This window comes from Peromyscus eremicus, chromosome 2 (assembly GCF_949786415.1).
Source record: "Peromyscus eremicus chromosome 2, PerEre_H2_v1, whole genome shotgun sequence".
Classification (NCBI taxonomy): domain Eukaryota; kingdom Metazoa; phylum Chordata; class Mammalia; order Rodentia; family Cricetidae; genus Peromyscus; species Peromyscus eremicus.
Window position 1 is genome coordinate 145,420,700 of NC_081417.1, and position 17,183 is coordinate 145,437,882.

General features: G+C 43.9%; 1 protein-coding gene across 2 annotated transcripts in view; it reads left to right on the forward strand.

Moving 5' to 3' along the window:
* Positions 1–15,500, forward strand: part of Aunip (aurora kinase A and ninein interacting protein) — a 26,233-nt gene extending 10,733 nt beyond the window's left edge. The window contains exons 2-4 of one of the 2 annotated variants that reach the window (XM_059255161.1): positions 55–347; positions 13,179–13,308; positions 14,522–15,500. In XM_059255161.1, the coding sequence (XP_059111144.1) occupies positions 162–347; positions 13,179–13,308; positions 14,522–15,336 (1,131 nt within the window). In that variant the 5' untranslated portion in view covers positions 55–161 and the 3' untranslated portion in view covers positions 15,337–15,500. Of the gene's footprint in view, positions 1–54; positions 348–451; positions 702–10,843; positions 11,038–13,178; positions 13,698–14,521 lie in introns of those variants that run through there. The other variant, XR_009377688.1, reaches the window with a different exon arrangement.
* The last annotated feature ends 1,683 nt before the right edge of the window (positions 15,501–17,183 follow it).

Sequence of the window (17,183 nt, forward strand, 5' to 3'; positions counted from 1 at the left end):
CCAAACTTGGTGGTAACCCATGCACGCAGAGGGCTTTCTGGACTTCTGCTCCAGGGTTCGCACACAGCAATGGATAGGAAGGCGGGAAGAGGAGAGCAGCGCCCGGGAAACGCCCCGACCGCTCTAGCGCAGTGGGCGTGGCCGTAGGCGGGGCTTACGTCATGACGGTCGCGGCGGGGCCCCGCCTCCCGCAGAGGCGCGAGATCCGAACGCGCGTCGGCGCCCACGGCGGCTGCCGAGGCGCGCGGTTCGCGGCCGTTATGAGACGCAGAAGGCCCGAGAAGGAGGAGAAGGAGGCGTGTGGCGTGTGGCTGGACGCGGCGGCGCTGAAGAGGCGGAAGGTGCAGGTGGGACGCCGTGGCTGAGGCGACGCGCGGGCTTTGGGGACGCCCGCGGGGAGGGGGCCGGGATGGAGGGAGGTGGCTTCGGGGCGACCGGCTGCGCGCGGCCTCAGTCGTGCTGTGGCATCCTGGGAAGGGCTCAACTACGGGGTCACCCGCAGGGTGTGTTCTCCCCAGCCTGCCACGACCATCGGAAATGGAGGATGGGGATCTGGCCCAGCGTTAAGTGGGTGTCCCTGGGCTGCTGGGGACCGCCGTAGGCATTTCAAGTGCGTTGGCGGTGGCGTCGGTCTTTTTACCAGTGAAGGAGGGTTGAGTAATCCGGGCTCCCCCAATCAGGTCATTACCAACAAGTGTGAGGTAATTGTTGGTTTAGCATTTTATGCTGGCCATTGTGCTTAGGGTTTCGGGTAATGACACCTTTTTTGGTACAGCCATAGGATAGTCCCAGTCCATTTAACTAGGCAGAACATGGTATGTCTCCGTAAGTAGTTTCAAGAGAAATGTGATTGTGTGTGTGTGTGTGTGTTCAGAAAGACTGCTACTGATTTGGGACTATTAAGGCAGATTGAACCGAACAGGCAGAGATTTGAGATGTGAATAGTTTAGATTAGCAGGCTAAAGACAGGCTGTTAACCATTTTTGCTGATGAAAATGGAAGTTTTTGTTTGTTTGTTTGTTTTGAGCCAGGGTCTATTATGTAGCTCTGACTATTCTGGAACTCACTATGTAGAGCAGGCTGGCCTTGAACTCACAGCCACCTGTCTGCCTTGGAGTGGTAGAATTAGTGTGTGCCACCATTCTCAGCTGAAAAAAAATTGAGGATTATTAAGATCATTATACAAGTGAAGTCATCCCCCCACACCCTGACAGGGTTTCTCTGTGTAGCCCTGTCTATCCTGGACCTTCCTCTGTAGACCAGGCTGCCCTTGAATTCAGAGATCCATCTCCCTTTGCTGGTATTAAAAGCCACCACTGCCTGGCTGAAGTCATTTTTTGAGGGCTAACAAATGATCACAATTTTTTCCCTCTTAAGAATATTTTTGGAATAGGTAATATATTGATGTGCTCTGTAATTTCAACATATAGTGCATACAATGAGACATACTCCTGTCTTTGCCTGGAATTACTATAGTTTTCCAGGTATATTCCATTTATGCGACAAGCAAATCCAAATTTTTTCCCTATTTACATATAGTAGTGTGCTATGCATTGTTTAGCAATGTGTGTATGTGTGTGTGTAGATTATTTATTAATTATGTGTTTGTGTGTGGGGTATGTGCACATGAATGCGAGTGCTCACAGAGATTAGAGGTGTGAGAGCCCCTGGACCTGGGGTTACAGGCAGTTAATTTGTAAGTCACCTGATGTGGATGCTGGGAATTGAATTTAGGTCCTCAGGAAGAGCAATATGTGCTCTTAACCACTGAGCCATCTCTCTAGCCCGTGTGTGTGTGTGTGTGTGTGTGTGTGTGTGTGTGTGTGTGTGTGTGTGTTTAGGATTTAAAAATTTTTTATTTATGCATACATGTCTGTATGGGTGACCTTGGAGGCAAACTGGAGTTACAGACAGTTGTGAGCTGCCTGATGTGGGTGCTGGGAACTGAACTTGGGTCCTCTGGAAGAGAAGTAAGCTCTCTTGACCACTGAGCCGTGTCTCCAGCCTGCAACTTGTAATTACTTCTTGCCTCATGAGTTATGTTTTCACAGAGCTGCCTTCATGCCTTTGTAATGTTACACATAGAGAATGCCGTTCATTGTATGAGTACTGGACTCTAGTCAACCAGGCTGCCGTAACAAAATACCATGGACTAGAGGGTTAAACAACAGGACTGGTTTTCTCAGTTCTAAGGACTGCAGATCTTGAGATCAGGGTGTCACCATGTTACTGTCTGGTGAGGATTCTTGCCAACAGTGTGCTTAGGTGACATTGTGGTGGATGCCTGGGGGTGCATGTGTGGAGAAGAGACAGCAGGCTTTCTAGTGGCGTCAGAGGCCCCCTCGACCTCATCCAGTACTAATCACCTCCCAAGGGCTCCGTCTTCCAGTACCATCTCATTGGGAGTTAATGTTTCAGTATATGAACTCCACGTGACCAGTGTCCATAGCAGTGTGAGTGTGTGAGTGAGTGTGTGTGTGTGTGTCTGTCTGTCTGTCCATCTTTATCTGGCTATGTCTGGTGTGTCTATCTGTATCTTTTCAGTAATCCCTAATGAAAAGTTGTCTTCCATCTTTTGTTATTTAAAACAGCTTCTGAGCTAGGTTTGATGGCATATGACTCAGAAGCTGAGGCATGTTTGAGGCCATCTTGGTATGGATGATTTCCAGGTCAGCTTGGACTATGCTGGGAGACTGTCTTGGGAAACAACAAAACAAGCCCGAAACTCAGAAGCCATTTCTGTGATGAGTGTTTACAACCTTCTCCCTCACCTCACCATATGTATCTGTTCTTTGGGATCCTGTGTAACTATTACTAGTTTTGTTTGTTTGTTCTCTTTCTGTGTAACCCAGATTGGTCTGGAGCTCACTATGTAGACCAGGCTGGCCTTGAACTCTTGATCCTGCCTCCTTCCTGCTGAGATGACAGTGTATGCTATCACACTGGGCCCTTTGTAATATTTAAAGAAAACAATAAATGCTAGTGTTTCTCTGGGCTCTGGGAGCCTCTCCAGAGCAAGTTACTGTGGTTTGTGGATTAGAATGCCTAGCACAGATAAACGACCCTGGGCTTGGGATTGGCATCTCGAGGGGACTGACTCAGCCTGTGGTATCTAATGGTGTCAGAATGAATTGAGTTAGCTGGGTTTTGCTGCCTGGATTGTTTGCTAGGCTGTGAGGAAAACGCCCATGTACTTAGTGTTGGATATGATTTTTCCTGCTATATTCTCATAAAACGCTTCAGATGCCAGAGAAGAGCACCACAGCATCTCTTTAACAGACTATGGAAACCTGCCTCTTCCAGAGTAACTGTCAAAGAGGCGCACAGGGCATAGCTGCTGGCCAGTGCTTTGGAAAACCTGCCTCTCCCTCGTGGGCTTTGAACAAAACTGTCATTTTGGAGAGAATGAAGGTAGCATATGGTTCAGCATGTATTCAGAGTGGGTTTGTATCTTATCTGTTCTCACTACCACAGGCTTGCTGTGTGGCCTCACCACCTAGGTTTTGGTACAGCAGATAGTGGTCGTTTTCTTTTTTCAGTTTAAAAAAATATTTAGCACAGGCCTCTAACCCCAGCATTTAAGAAATGGGGATAGGGGGGCTGGAGAGATGGCTCAGCGGTTAAGAGCACTGACTGTTCTTCCAGAGGTCATGAGTTCAATCCCAGCAACCACATGGTGGCTCACAACCATCTGTAATGAGATCTGGTGCCCTCTTCTGGCCTGTAGGTATACATGTAGACAGAATACTGTATACATAATAAATAAATAAATTAAAAAAAAAAAAAGAAATGGGGATAGGGAAAATCAAGAGTTCAAGGCCACTGGGCTACATGACATACACCCCTCCCCATACATACTTATAAAAATAAAACCAAATAATACCGAATTGTTTTAAAAACAAAAGGCCTCATTGGTGGTAGCTACAGTTAACAGGTTAGTATCCTTTAAGACATATGTGTATATAAGTAATGTCCCCTAATATAGTGGGTGTTTGAAACCTCAGTTCCGAACCCTATATATGCTGTATTTTTTTCCTGTAGATGTATACCTATGATAAAGTGTTTGTTTATTTATTAAGATTTTTGTTTGTTTGTTTTTTGAGACAGTCTCCCTATATAGCCCTGGCTGTTCTGGAACTCACTGTAGACCAGGCTGGCCTCAAATTCACAGAGCTCTGCTCGCCTCTGTCTCTTGTGCTGGGATTTTTATTTTGAGACATTGTAGTCTTGGCTGCCTGGAACTCACTATGTAGATCAGGCTGGCCTCTCCCAAGTACTGGAATCAAAAGTGTATGCACTATGGAGGGCAAGATTTATTATTTTCTAGTTATGTATAGGTGTGCGTGTCTGTGTTGGGGTGTGTGCACATGAATGCAGGTACCTGTGAAGGACAGAGGTCCCCTGGAACTGAAGTCAAAGGCAGTTGTGAACTGCCTGGTGTAGGTACTAGAACTAAACTCAGGTTATCTGGAAGACCAGCCAGCACTCTTGACTACTGAGTCATCTCTACAGCCCTTATTGAGATGGGGTCTCATGTAGTGCAGGTTGGCCTTGAGTCATACGAGGTCAAGGATGACCTGAACTTCTGATCTCTACCTCCTGGGTGCTGGATTTTAGGCATGTGCCATTATGCTCTGTACTGTATGGTCCTAGAGATCAAATTCAATGCTTTTTTTTGTTTGTTTGTTTTTTGAGACAGGGTTTCTTTGTGTAGTTTTGGTGCCTGTCCTGGATCTCGCTCTGTAGATCAGGCTGGCCTCGAACTCACAGAGATCCACCTGGCTCTGCCTCCCGAGTGCTAGGATTAAAGGGATGCGCCACCACTGCCCGGCCAGATTCAGTGCTTTATGCATGCTAGATTAGCACTCTATCAACTGAACTACATCCGTAGCCCTCAAGTTTTAACCTTATAAAGAACAATAATAAAACAGAGTAATTTTAACAATATACTGTTATAAAAGTTATGCAAATGTGGTCTCTTTCACGGAGAGTAGAATATATAGTGTAAATACGCTGGTTAAAGATGATTTAATCCTGCTGGAGTAGGATGGTGTAGAAATTTACCACTCTACAAATTAAAACTTAAAATTGTTTGTTTCTGTAATTTCCATTAATATGTTAGACTTGAGTTGCTATGGGGAACGGAGAGAACAGGAAGCAAAACCAAGGGAGATTTCCTCACACTGGTTACAGCTGCTGACATCCACCAAATATAGAGAGCTTTCCACATAATACCTACGAGTTTAGGACAATGTGATAGTTCAAAAGGCTAATTTATATCAATTTCAAGTTTTATAGCTTACCTATGCTGCTTCTGTATAAAAACGTTGAAAAATATGCCATTCCCTCCTCGCCCCCAGTAGTAGGGATTGGACCTAGGGTCTTGTACATGCCAGGTAAGTGCTCTGCCACTAAGCTACTTCCCAGCCTTTTTATCTTTTGTACTTTGTAGGCATATGTGTATGTATGATTGAATGTGTGCATGTGAACACACCCTAGTGAGCCCTAGGGGGAAGTTTTTTACTACACTTTAGAGAGGTAACACAAATTTAAGATGATTAATAGATTTGTTATCTCCATTGTGTTACATGTCATTATAATTAAAGGACATAATCAGGAGAAATGGAATTGTGAACATACCAGAAATCTTTGGACTGAGTCACCATTGGTTTCTAGGCCAGCATGGTGGAACACTGAATGCCATCCTGACACTTGGCAACTTTATTAGCATTCATCCTGTCAGCACATTCTCTGCTGGGCTTGCAGATATATTTAGGGTTCTTCCTCCATTCCTCCTCCTTCCATCCTATCAGTTGGTCCTTGGATTGAACATAGAGCCTCACTGTGTCTAAGCCTCTTGCGTGGAATGCAAGCCCTCTCTACCACCTACTATATCCTCAGCTCTGTTCCCCACCCTCCTTAAGACAAGGTCCCACTATGTTCCCAAACTCAAAATCCTCCAGCCTCAGCTTCCCACATACTGGGATTGTGACAGACAGTATGCCCCAATGCCTAGTTGATAGTCATATTTCTTCCCATTTTTTGTTTGTCTTTTCCTCAATTTCATTTGTGATTCCTTCTATATAAGCCTCTACCCTCTTCATGATTTTATTCATAAGGCTGGTTTCTTCTGCCTCTTCCATTTTTTGATGTTCAGGTCTGCTGTTAGAGGAGGGCTAGGTTCTGGTGATGGGGTATTGCTCTTCATTTTGTTTTATGTACTTCTGCCTTGACGTCTGCCCATCTCCTTGTGGATTCGTTCTTGGTCTTATCAGCTCACTTGGTCCAGACAGAGCTGACAGATTCAGGAAGCCTCTCATCCAGATGGGAGCTCCGGGGTGGGATGGGAGCTCTTGTCCAGATGGGAGGTCCGGGGCAGGATAGGAGCTGGGGGCTGGTCTCTAAGTCTCAGGAAGCGTGGGGGCAGGGCATGGAGATTGCAGGGTCTGCCGGGGGTCTTTACCCTGTCTCCCACATGATCCAGAATGACATTTGCTCAGTTAGAGTTAATCCACACCCCCATACAACCAGAAGCTCCTTTAAGTCTCGTGAGCACCGTTTGGATGTGTATATGCTCTGTCTGCTGCAGCCATATTGACCTTCCAGCTTCAGGTACTGCTGCCTGGTGCTTTTGCACATCTCTGCTCCAGTGTGGATGGGTTAGAAAGTTCCATTGCTCTATTCTGTGTGAGCTCAGATCAGTGAGTTCTTCCTTAGTCACACACTCCCTCATCATCTTATCATAACACTGTCCATCAGGCATACAATACGCCATATTTAACTTGACCATTTGTTGTATTTCTCTTCATTAAAATGAAAGTCCATCAGGTAGTCTTTGAACAGTTCTACTCAGTAGATATTTGTCTGCCGAGTGAATGGACAAATCTCTTACAGCTTAGCTTTCTCTGCTACTGTTCTAGTGTCTTACTCTTTAACACTGAGGGATGAGTAGGAGGACTTGGAGCTCTTTTGGGTAAAGATAGGCTGGAGATCTCCAGGAAAGTGGCTGTGGAAGTGTTTTACACCCCTCTTTTCTGATACTGCCTCATTTCTTTTTAATAGCGAAGAATAGCTTATTTCATTAAATGGAAGGGTTTAACAGTAATGGAGCTCAAGATGGCAGTACTTGTGGGATCGACATCTTTAGCTTGGCAAATGTAAGATTGTAATCAAATCTTATGCTTTATGTCATCCTGGCATCCATTTTAGTTAGATGTTACATTTTCTCATACCAGAAGCTGAGGTCATTGACTCTATAACAGTTTTCAAGTTCGTACCCTAACCTGGAACTCCTGAGTTCCCCAGTGTGTTCAGTCTGGTTTTCTGCCCTATACAGCTGTTTGCTGGTGACCAGTTCCCTGAGGGACAGCTGTATGTGGCCTGTCTGACTGACTGGCTTTGCTGATCTTCCCTACCTGACACTGACTGGGTACTAACCATACCACCTCCTAGAACTCACATCTACTTGTTTTAAGCCCAGCAATTGAAACTCTCCCAGGAAAATGTGTTTGAATAATGTCCTGGACTCATGCATTGACCCCATGAGTCCTTCTCTGTTCACCCATACCTAGCAAAGAATAAAGTCAACCCCCACCCCACCCCCATGCTATGCTGGCAGACCTCCAACTTGCTTGCTGTGTTGCTGATGTTGACCTTGAGCTAATGATCCTTCTGTCTACCTCCCAAGTTCTGGAATTACAGGCATGTACCACCATGCCTGGCTCATAGGCAGGCTTACTTCAGCAGTACAAAGTACACATAGAGGCTGTCTTTATTTTATTTTGAGATAGGAGAATAAGCCAACGAACTTTGTACCCGAGTCCCTCTCTGTTCTCAGAATCTTTAACATTCCACTGAGGGTGTTGAGTAGATCCCCAGAGCACAGGTATTCTAAGACAGCTACAGCTGACCGTGTCATTGTTTGACAGCACTTTGACTTTCCTTTAGTGCCTACCAAAGAGGACTGTAGTCGGAAGGTTTCTCCGACTTATAAAATAATCACTCAGAGGCTTAATATTATTTACAAACTGTTTGGTCCATGGCGGGCCTCTTGCTAGCTAGCTCTTACATCTTAAATTAACCCATTTCTATTCATCTATGTTTTGCCATGTGTTCCGTGGCTTTACTGGTCTGCTGGCATGTTGTTCCTTGGGTAGCAGGCTGACGTCTCTCTCCAGACTTCACCTTTCTCTTTCCTGTCTCTCTCCTTGGATTTCCCACCTGCCTCTAAGCTGCCTTGCCATAGGCCAATGCAGCTTATTTACTAACCAATGGGAACAACATATATTCACAGTGTACAGAAAGAAATCCCCAGTGCTTCCCCTTTTCTGTCTAATCAAAAAGGAAGGTTTTAACATAGTAAAATTATATATAAGTTATCAAGCAAGAATTACAGTTACAATATCTAGTCTATTTGTATTTGGCAAAATTAAAGAAAATACTTTATCATCTATCCTATACTTGTGAGTCTAAAGTTTCGTATCTAATTTATCTTTTTTTTTTTTAAAAAAATTTATTTATTATATATACAGTATTCTGCCTGCATGTATGCCTGCAGGCCAGAAGAGGGCACCAGATCTCATTACAGATGGTTGTGAGCCACCATGTGGTTTCTGGGAATTGAACTCAGGACCTCTGGAAGAGCAGCCAATGCTCTTAACCTCTGAGCCATCTCTCTAGCCCCTAATTTATCTTCTATCATAACCATTGAAACACATTGGGTTTCAGATGTTACACAAATTGCTAAACATTAAATTGTTAATTTAAAAAAAAAAAAAAAACAGAGCCAGATATTTGGGTGAACGCTGAAAGATCAGAAAAACAGAACAAGCCACAGCCAACCTCACCTCGCCAACTCCTCAGCTGATCCTGTTTCCTCAGACTGAAAGCCTCTGAGTCCTCACCAGGAAGAGATCTCAGCTGAAGTGCTTAAAAGCCTCTAGTTCCTGGTCCTCAAAGCTTGTATACCTTTCCGCTTCCTGCCATCACTTCCTAGGAATAAAGGTGTATGTGCTTCCCAAGCAAAGACATGAGATCTCAAGTGCTGGGATTAAAGGTGTGTGCCACCACACCTGACTTCTATGTCTAATTTGGTGGCTGGCTCTGTTCTCTGATCCCCAGATAAGTTTTATTGGGGTGCAGAAAATAAAATATCACATGACTGGTGCTTTGAATGAGAAATCCCCATAATCTTGGCCATTTGGTGGTGCTGTTTGGGGAGGCTTAGGAGCTGTGGCCTTATTAGAGGAAGTGTGTCAGTGGAGGCAGGCTTTGAGAGTGTAAAGACTTGTGCCGTTTCTAGCTGCGTTTGCTGCCTCATGCTTGCAGTTCAAGATGGGATCCTCAGCTAGGCAGGGATCCCTCCAGCTGCCATGCCTACTGCTTGCTGCCACACTTCTCCATGACAGACACCTAACCCTCTGGAATTGTAAACACACATTCCTGTAAGTTGCATTGGTCATGATGTTTTAGCACAACATTAGAAAAGTAACTAATAATGACCAGCTTAGCAAAAAACTTTGTTTATTGCACTATGTAGTCCTGGCTGGCCTGGAACTCACTATGTAGACCAGGCTGGCCTTGAATTCAACAGAGCTTTGCCTGCTTCTACCTGCTGAGTGCTGGACTCAAGGGCCTGCACCACTGAGCCTGGCTGCAAAAAGCTTTATTCTCAAATGTCTCACCAGTTGAGGGCTTACAACTTTCTGACCTATAGCTTTCTGAAGATTTTCTTTATAGGATTTAGTATATATGGAGTAACTATTTATTAATAGCTTGTTTTCTCTTCAAAGCTGTAAACTTTTTCAGGACTGAGTCTGTTTTGTTTGTTTGCACTTCAGTGTCTTGCATGTAGATACTCAAATATCATTCACAATATTTTACATATTTAAGATGTGTGTGTTCCCATAAAATTGAAAGACCCATATGCTAGCGTGGGTGTCTTCAAATGTGTTGGCTAGGTTCCAGAGTGAGCATCTCCAGGGAGGAAGGCGGAAGTGCATGCATTCTAGTTTGGGGATTCAGTATTGGTCAAGATAGTCACAGAATTTATCACAAATTCAAGGTAAAGCAATAAGGACCTCTCTCTTTCATGGAAAAATATGGTCACATCAGCAGGAGAACATATGACATACCTGGGTTGTGGGAACTCCAGTGTCTTGTCCTTCTGTGAGCTCTGGGAATCATTCAGCCTGAAGTTTCAGCGGGCCGTTTCCCTAATACAAGTGAGTGTAGCTTGAGCAGTAGATTGAAGGCATCTCTGTAGATGTCTGGAAGTCATCTCTGAACTGCAAATCCCATTTCAGCTTCCCCAAGTCTCAATCTCATGTTGACTTAGTTCATGAAGACAGCAGGACTCTCAACGTGGGTGCGCACTGACCTGGAAAGTGCTCCCAAGCAGAAAGTGGGCTTACAACTTTCTGACCTATAGCCATGCAGTGTTGGTGCTCTTTCCTGGCTTGTATTTTACTGCCGTGTTTTAGCATGCAAAGCAGCAGGTTTCCCTAAGATGTGTTTTTGGTTCCATTTCCTGGTACTACCTTCATTCCTACATCTCTTTCCTGGCCCAAACCCTCTGCTCTCAGTGTTTTCACTATCACACACATTTTATTACCCTTACTGCTTCTCTCAAATCTTGTATTTTTCTCCTCTCATAGACCCTTTTCTAGTTTCCTGGAATTTACACCCTCTCACTCCCCACATAGATATTTGTACAAATTAGAACTTGAGTCCGCATTCATGAGAGCATAGCAGTATTGATATTCTGAGGCTTTGTTAATTCACAATGTAAGTTTCCCAGTACCATCCATTTCCTTGAAAATTGCATAATTTCATTTTCTTTAAGGTTGAAGAATGCTGTTATGCATGTATACCACCTTTTCATTACCTGTTCTCATCTGTTGGTGGACATCTGGTTTGCTTCCCTCTCCTGGTGTTGGGAATAGAGCAGCAACAAACATGGATGAACAAGTATCTCTACAGTAGGTTCTAACCTCGGGGCACATGCCCAGGAGTAGAAGAGGAGGGCCGTATGCTCCAGTTAGTATTTTTTGGCATCTTTAGTAAAAAATCTAGTGGTTAATGTTAGGTCTTTTATTCTGGTCTGATGATCTGCATGTGTATATTTGTGCAAGTGCCATGCTGTTTAGTACTACAGCTCTGAAGCATTACTTGGAATGGGGTATGGATTCTTCTGCATTCTTTTTTGCTCAGGATTGCTGTAGCTATCCAAAGTCTTTAGTGCTTCCAAATGAATTTTAAGGTTGTTTTTTCTTATTTCTGTGAAGAATGATGTTGGTGTTTTGATGGCGGTGGCATGGGATCTGTAGATTGTTTTGGTAAGTTTCTGGTGGGTTAATTGTGGCTCACAGTTGGAAGGGATAGTACCTTGTGGTGGTCTAATCTTGGTGGTAGCAGTTTGAAGCAGTTGGTCAGTGCATCTGCAGTGAGTAGCACAGAATGACTGCTGGTGGCCAGCCAGCTTTCTCCCTTTTCTGCATGGCGCTGCCTACTTTAAGAGCAAGTCTTCCTACATCAGTTAATTTAAGATAATCCTGTACAGGCATGTCGAGAAGCTAACCTAATCTAGGTAATTCCTTCTGGGTGCACCCAGAAGCTTGCCTCCTTGACATTATTAATGACCAAGGTAAGATAACCACTTTCACAGTATCAGTTCTTCCAATTCATAAACATGGGAGATCTTTTCTGAGTGTTTTATTAAAGTTTCCATTATAATTATAGAGATCTTTCAGTTATTTGGTTAAGTTTATTCCAAGGTATTCTTTTTTTTTTTTTTTTTTTTTCTCTTTCGAGACAGGGTTTCTCTGTGTAGCTTGTAGTGCCTGTCCTGGATCTCATTCTGCAGATCAGGCTGGCCTTGAACTCACAGAGATCTGCTTACCTCTGTCTCCTGAATTAAAGGTGAGTGCCACTGCTGCCCGGTGGTATTCTTTTTTGAGGTAACTTTGAATGTGATTTCTTCCTTGGCATGTTTTTTATTGGTATACAGGAAGGCTACAAATGTATTTATGCTATTGTATCTTGTGTTAGAGCCTGCTGGAGTCAGCTGGGTAGAGGCATGCAGATTGTAGAGACAATGAAGAAGACAGAACAGAGTCGAGAGGATTGCCAGTCAATGCCAGACAGTCCCGAGTTTATTTCACAGTCACCTTATATAGTTTTGAAGGACAGAGGTAGAACAATGCACAGCACAGGCATTCAACCACTATCTATCCTGCCTTGCATCAAGGAGCAGGCAGTTCCATTTTCTATCTTGATGTACCTCTGGCTGGCATCAGCAGCCTGCGTCTAGCTAGAGAGTATGTTCCTTCTTGTGGGCTAATCAGGACTTTCTCACAGCCCTTCAAAGAGACTCGGCAGGCTAATCAGGACTTTCTCACAGCCTTGGAGCAAGCAAGCTTGAACTCTATTAACTCAGAATAGACTTCAAACTGGGACATTGAGTCAGTTGTGGGCTCCCATAATCTTGCCACCTTGCTGAACGTGTTTCTCAGTTCTTAAGGTTTTCTGGTAGTGTGTGGGGACTCTGTGTATGTAATCCTCATTGACAAACGGGGATGCTTTGATGTTTCCTGTTTGTGTCCCTTCCATTTGCGTCTCTTATTCTCAGCTAAGACTGCTAGCACTGGTTCAGAGTAGAGAAAGCAGACAACTTTGACTGCTCCTGATTGTAGAGAATGCTTGAGTTTTTCCTTATGTAACACAATGCTGGCTATAGGTTTGCCATATGTTGTCTTTATGTTTGTTTATGTTTCTTCAGGACTTTGACCATAAAGGGTTGTTAGATTGATTTGAACCCAACCCATGTGGTTCTATGGCCATGCTCTGAACCATTAAGTAAATATTTGAAAACTATTGAAAATGCCAGTGCAGAATTAATTATTTCTAAATATAAAGGAGAGTGCCTCATCTTTGGATACTTTGATAAAGACTCTTTGGTCAGCCTTACTGATAACTGTTGGAAATCAAAAAGACTGGGCTAGTTGGAGTATGTGATTCCTGCAGTAAGGATCCTTAAGATGGCAGGAAGTAGTGGGAGGTGATGTCCAGTACAAACTACCTAGAGAAGAGGGTGTGAGTTGGGCCCAGGGGTGGAACTAATATGCTTCTAAGAGTCACTGGTGTTAATAGTAATAGGTTCAATTATTTTTCTCCCTCAGACACATTTAATCAAACCAGGCACCAAAATGCTGACATTGCTTCCTGGAGAGAGAATACCTAGTATTTCTTTTACTCAAAGAAGAGGCACTCGGCAGATGAGTATTTCGTCCTTTGTCACTTTGCAGCCAGGTATGGTGACCAGCCTGGGAATATTTCATTATCCGAGGAGAACAAGTGTGTTCATTTCTCCGTGTTGAAACATTTATGAACGGTAGATGTTGCTTTGGAAAAGAAGTATATTATTATACATGTGCTTTGCTGGTTCTGTTCTGCTCCATGTAATTTTAAATATTTGTATTCACCAATAGAGCAGTGGGGAAGGCCATACCTGAGAGCTCAGAGCAGGATGGAGCATGCAGAGCCAGGTGCAGGGGTGGACACTGGGGGAGTGGGCCCACTCCTGGTGTCACTCAGGAGTGCCCTGTATAAACCAATGTGCACTATTCCTCCTCCTCCAAATACTACTTACTTTTATTTTACATAACAAGGAAAGCTCCCCTACACCTCCTCAAAAAAACCTCAACTTTCCCCAGTTACAAAATCTTGTGTATTTTATATACTCTGTTGAATTCTGAGAAAAACTGAGGGTTTTTACAGAACAGGTTCTGCAGTGTAACTTATTAGAGAAGGAAAAAAAATAAGTCTAACATTCTGCTTTTTAAAATTGTATCTTGATGTAATTTAGGTGGATTGGAAATCTGTTTCATTTATCCTTAAGGGAGAACAGGGTCCATCCCACACTTAAAGAAATGGACTAGCTAGACCCTAGTTTGTTTTCAGATTTTAACTGGTTGATTTAGCATCCTAATATCTTCATTGGCATTCCCATGAAAAACTACATTTATTTTTATTATCAGAAAATTTTAAGTTTGATAGTTAATGATTTTTTATGACCTTACAAAATGTCTGCTGAGAATATTTCCTTAAGGATATTATTTGGGTATGTGGTTAGCTAGTGGCAGGATCATTGTTCGGTTGAAACTACAGTAAATAAATTTAAAAAAAAAAGCAAAACTGTTTTGCTCTGTGTTAAAAACCATGTAACAAAAACTGAGTTGGAGAAGTTGGCTATGGTCTGACTATAAACCAAACTTGACATATTAGGCAGAGATGGGTCACTGGAAGCATCCACATGTTTGAGTAGGGGAATATATGACTGAAGTTTTAGAGCATTCAGCAGAGAACAGCAAGATTGAAAACAGGACTATTAGCCATGAAGTTATTTAAAGAGTCTGGGATTCTTCTGTATCTGGGAATAATAGTAGCTGATACTGGGTTCAGAAAACCCAACAAAATCTGGCTCAGGGCAGTTTTTTAGTGTAATTATCTCTTGTTTCATTAGGAATGGCAAATGATAGTAACCGGAAGAGCATTTTCTCTCTCAAAGAAAATCAGATCAACCAAGAGTGCAAGAGAACCCAGCCAGACTGTTTGGTCCAGGGATTGGAGGATGATGGCTTGGTTTCACCTTTGGCCACTTCAACTCCTGCAGACATCCAGGAAGCTGGACACTCTCCTCCATCTTCCCAGATTTCTAGCCACCACAGTTTAGAAACACCGTCTTTGACTATGATGTCTTTGCCCCAACCTGACATCCTGATGGGTGCTGGATCAAGTAAAGCCTCCCTGGCTTCTTCCTCTACCCAGTATGTGGAAAGTTCTTGTTTACTGGACCAAAGAGAGGCCAGGAGGAAAAGGGAATGGATTCATGGATCTAAGACAAACTGTCTAGGCATGGGAAGCCACATCAGACCATCTAGGGGTAAATGCTGTCAGCCCTTGGACAAAGCTGAACTGGGAGAAAAGGGGTCTGCCAAGGAAAACAGGCAGGCCCCCGTGCCTCTGCAAACTTGGAGTAGGAAAAAACCACTATCAGTGACAAAAAGCCCTTGTCTTTCTGTATTTTCCTGGGGCAGTGAAAGGAATGACAGGGACTCCTGGAGTCAGCTTTTCACTGAGGATTCCCAAGGCCAGCAGGTCATCGCTCACAACACTAAAATGCCCTTTCAAGATGTAACCAATGTTAGGAATCAAGGCTCAGAGCAGTTTCCTGATAGCCCTCAGGCTCAGTGCCAAGATGGGCCTCCTGGGTTACACCTGCAGCCAAACCTGCTCTTTACCCAGGACTCTGAAGGTAATCAGGTTATCAGACACTAGTTCTAAATGTTTGTGTGGGTGTATCTTGAAGTGGCAGAGATGGAGGGAAGTAGGGTGGGGCTGGGTAAAGAGGATGGTTTAGGTGAGAGGCCATGTGGGATGAAGCAACTGTCATTATGGAACATTGTTCTCATGTAAATAAAGCAAGCAATGTGTGGTAGGCATGCTTTTCCCTCAGTAAGATGACTGGTGCATTCCATGAATGAATGTGATGAGGACTGAGACAGCAGGACAGCACTAACCACTCAAACCATTCTCAGTTCACAGAGCTGCTACTTTGTCCTTCAGAGGCCTGGCAGTTTTTGCTTCTTACAGATAAGTGCTCTTTTCACCTCTGGCTGGACCACTCAAGCATAAGCTTGGGACCATTATTCCCAAGTGAATTTTAAGAGACGCCTATTTCTTCAACCCAGGTTTGTGTAGCTGGTGGTGGGGGAGGTCAAATGGCAGATGATGATTTTTTTTTCTTTAAAGATTTATTTATTATGTATACAGTGTTCTGCCTGCATGTATGTATGCCTGCAAGCCAGAAGAGGGTACCAGATCTCATTACAGCTGGTTGTGAGCCACCATGTGGTTGCTGGGAATTGAACTCAGGACCTGTGGAAGAGCAGCCAGTGCTCTTAACCGCTGAGCCATCTCTCCAGCCCACATTTTTTTCTTTTTTAATGGTTAACTATATACACTGTTTACCTGGGACTGGAGAGATGGCTCAGCTGTTAAGAGCATTTGCTACTCTTAGACCCACATTTAGTTCCCAGCACCCACATGACCTCTGTAGGCACTGGGCACACATGTGCACGCAGACATGCAGGCAGAATACTCATACACATAAAATGAAATCAATTTTTAAAAAGTTGTTTGCTTTATCTTCCCCTTCCCAAATCTGAGCTATGTTATAACCTAACTTTTATTACGCTTCCACGAGAAAGAGTGAAGTTCCACTGGAAAGCTATGAATCCTGGTTAATGTCTGGAAAGCTGGCTCTAGTGGCAATTCAGAAAGCCACCTTTTAGCTGGATATGACAACTTAGGAGACAGGATCCTCATCTGTTCAAGGTCAACTCAAAGCTCAATAGTGAGTACTGGACCGGCCTGAGCTACAATGACATCTGCTCAAAGAGAAAAGGCAACACTGCCGTCCCAGTGCACGTACCACACCAGAGGACAGCTTCCAGGAATGACTCCTCCTTTATGCGGGTTCCAAACCCAGGTCATCAGGCTTGAGTGGCAAGCACTTTTCCCTTCTGAGACATTTTGCCAGCTCAAGTCAACTTTTCTTTTTCAAGACAGGGTTTCTCTGTGTAGCCCTGGCTGTTCTGGAACTCACTCTGTAGACCAGGCTGGCCTCGAACTCATAAGATCCACTTGCTTCTGCCTCCTGAGTGCTGGGATTAAAGGTGTGCAGCAGCAGCAGCACCTCCACCACCTGGCCCCAATTCAACTTTTTAGTGAGTGGTGTCACTGTCCTGAATTCAGCCAATCACAAATCTGATTTGCCTGTGTTTCTCCCAAAGCACCACTGTTCATGCAGCAGTTTCATCACAGGTATGACATCTAAGGCTTAAATAGCCTCCAGGATGCAAACCACAGTAAGTTACCAGATGTAATTGCTTTTAGGAGTTTTGGGAAATTTTCTATGGAAAGGAGGACGAAACCCCTTAGAATAAAGTAAGTCAAGAGCCTGTTTAAGAAAGCTCACATACCTTACAATTAACAGGAGCCCTCCCCAAAGGCTACTGTGGTCAAAACTCAGATGGACAAAGAAAATGCACCATTTTTCCAAATCCTTCATTTAATGTCAGGTAGTACTTCAACTCAAGACACGCAGTATTCATACCATAGAG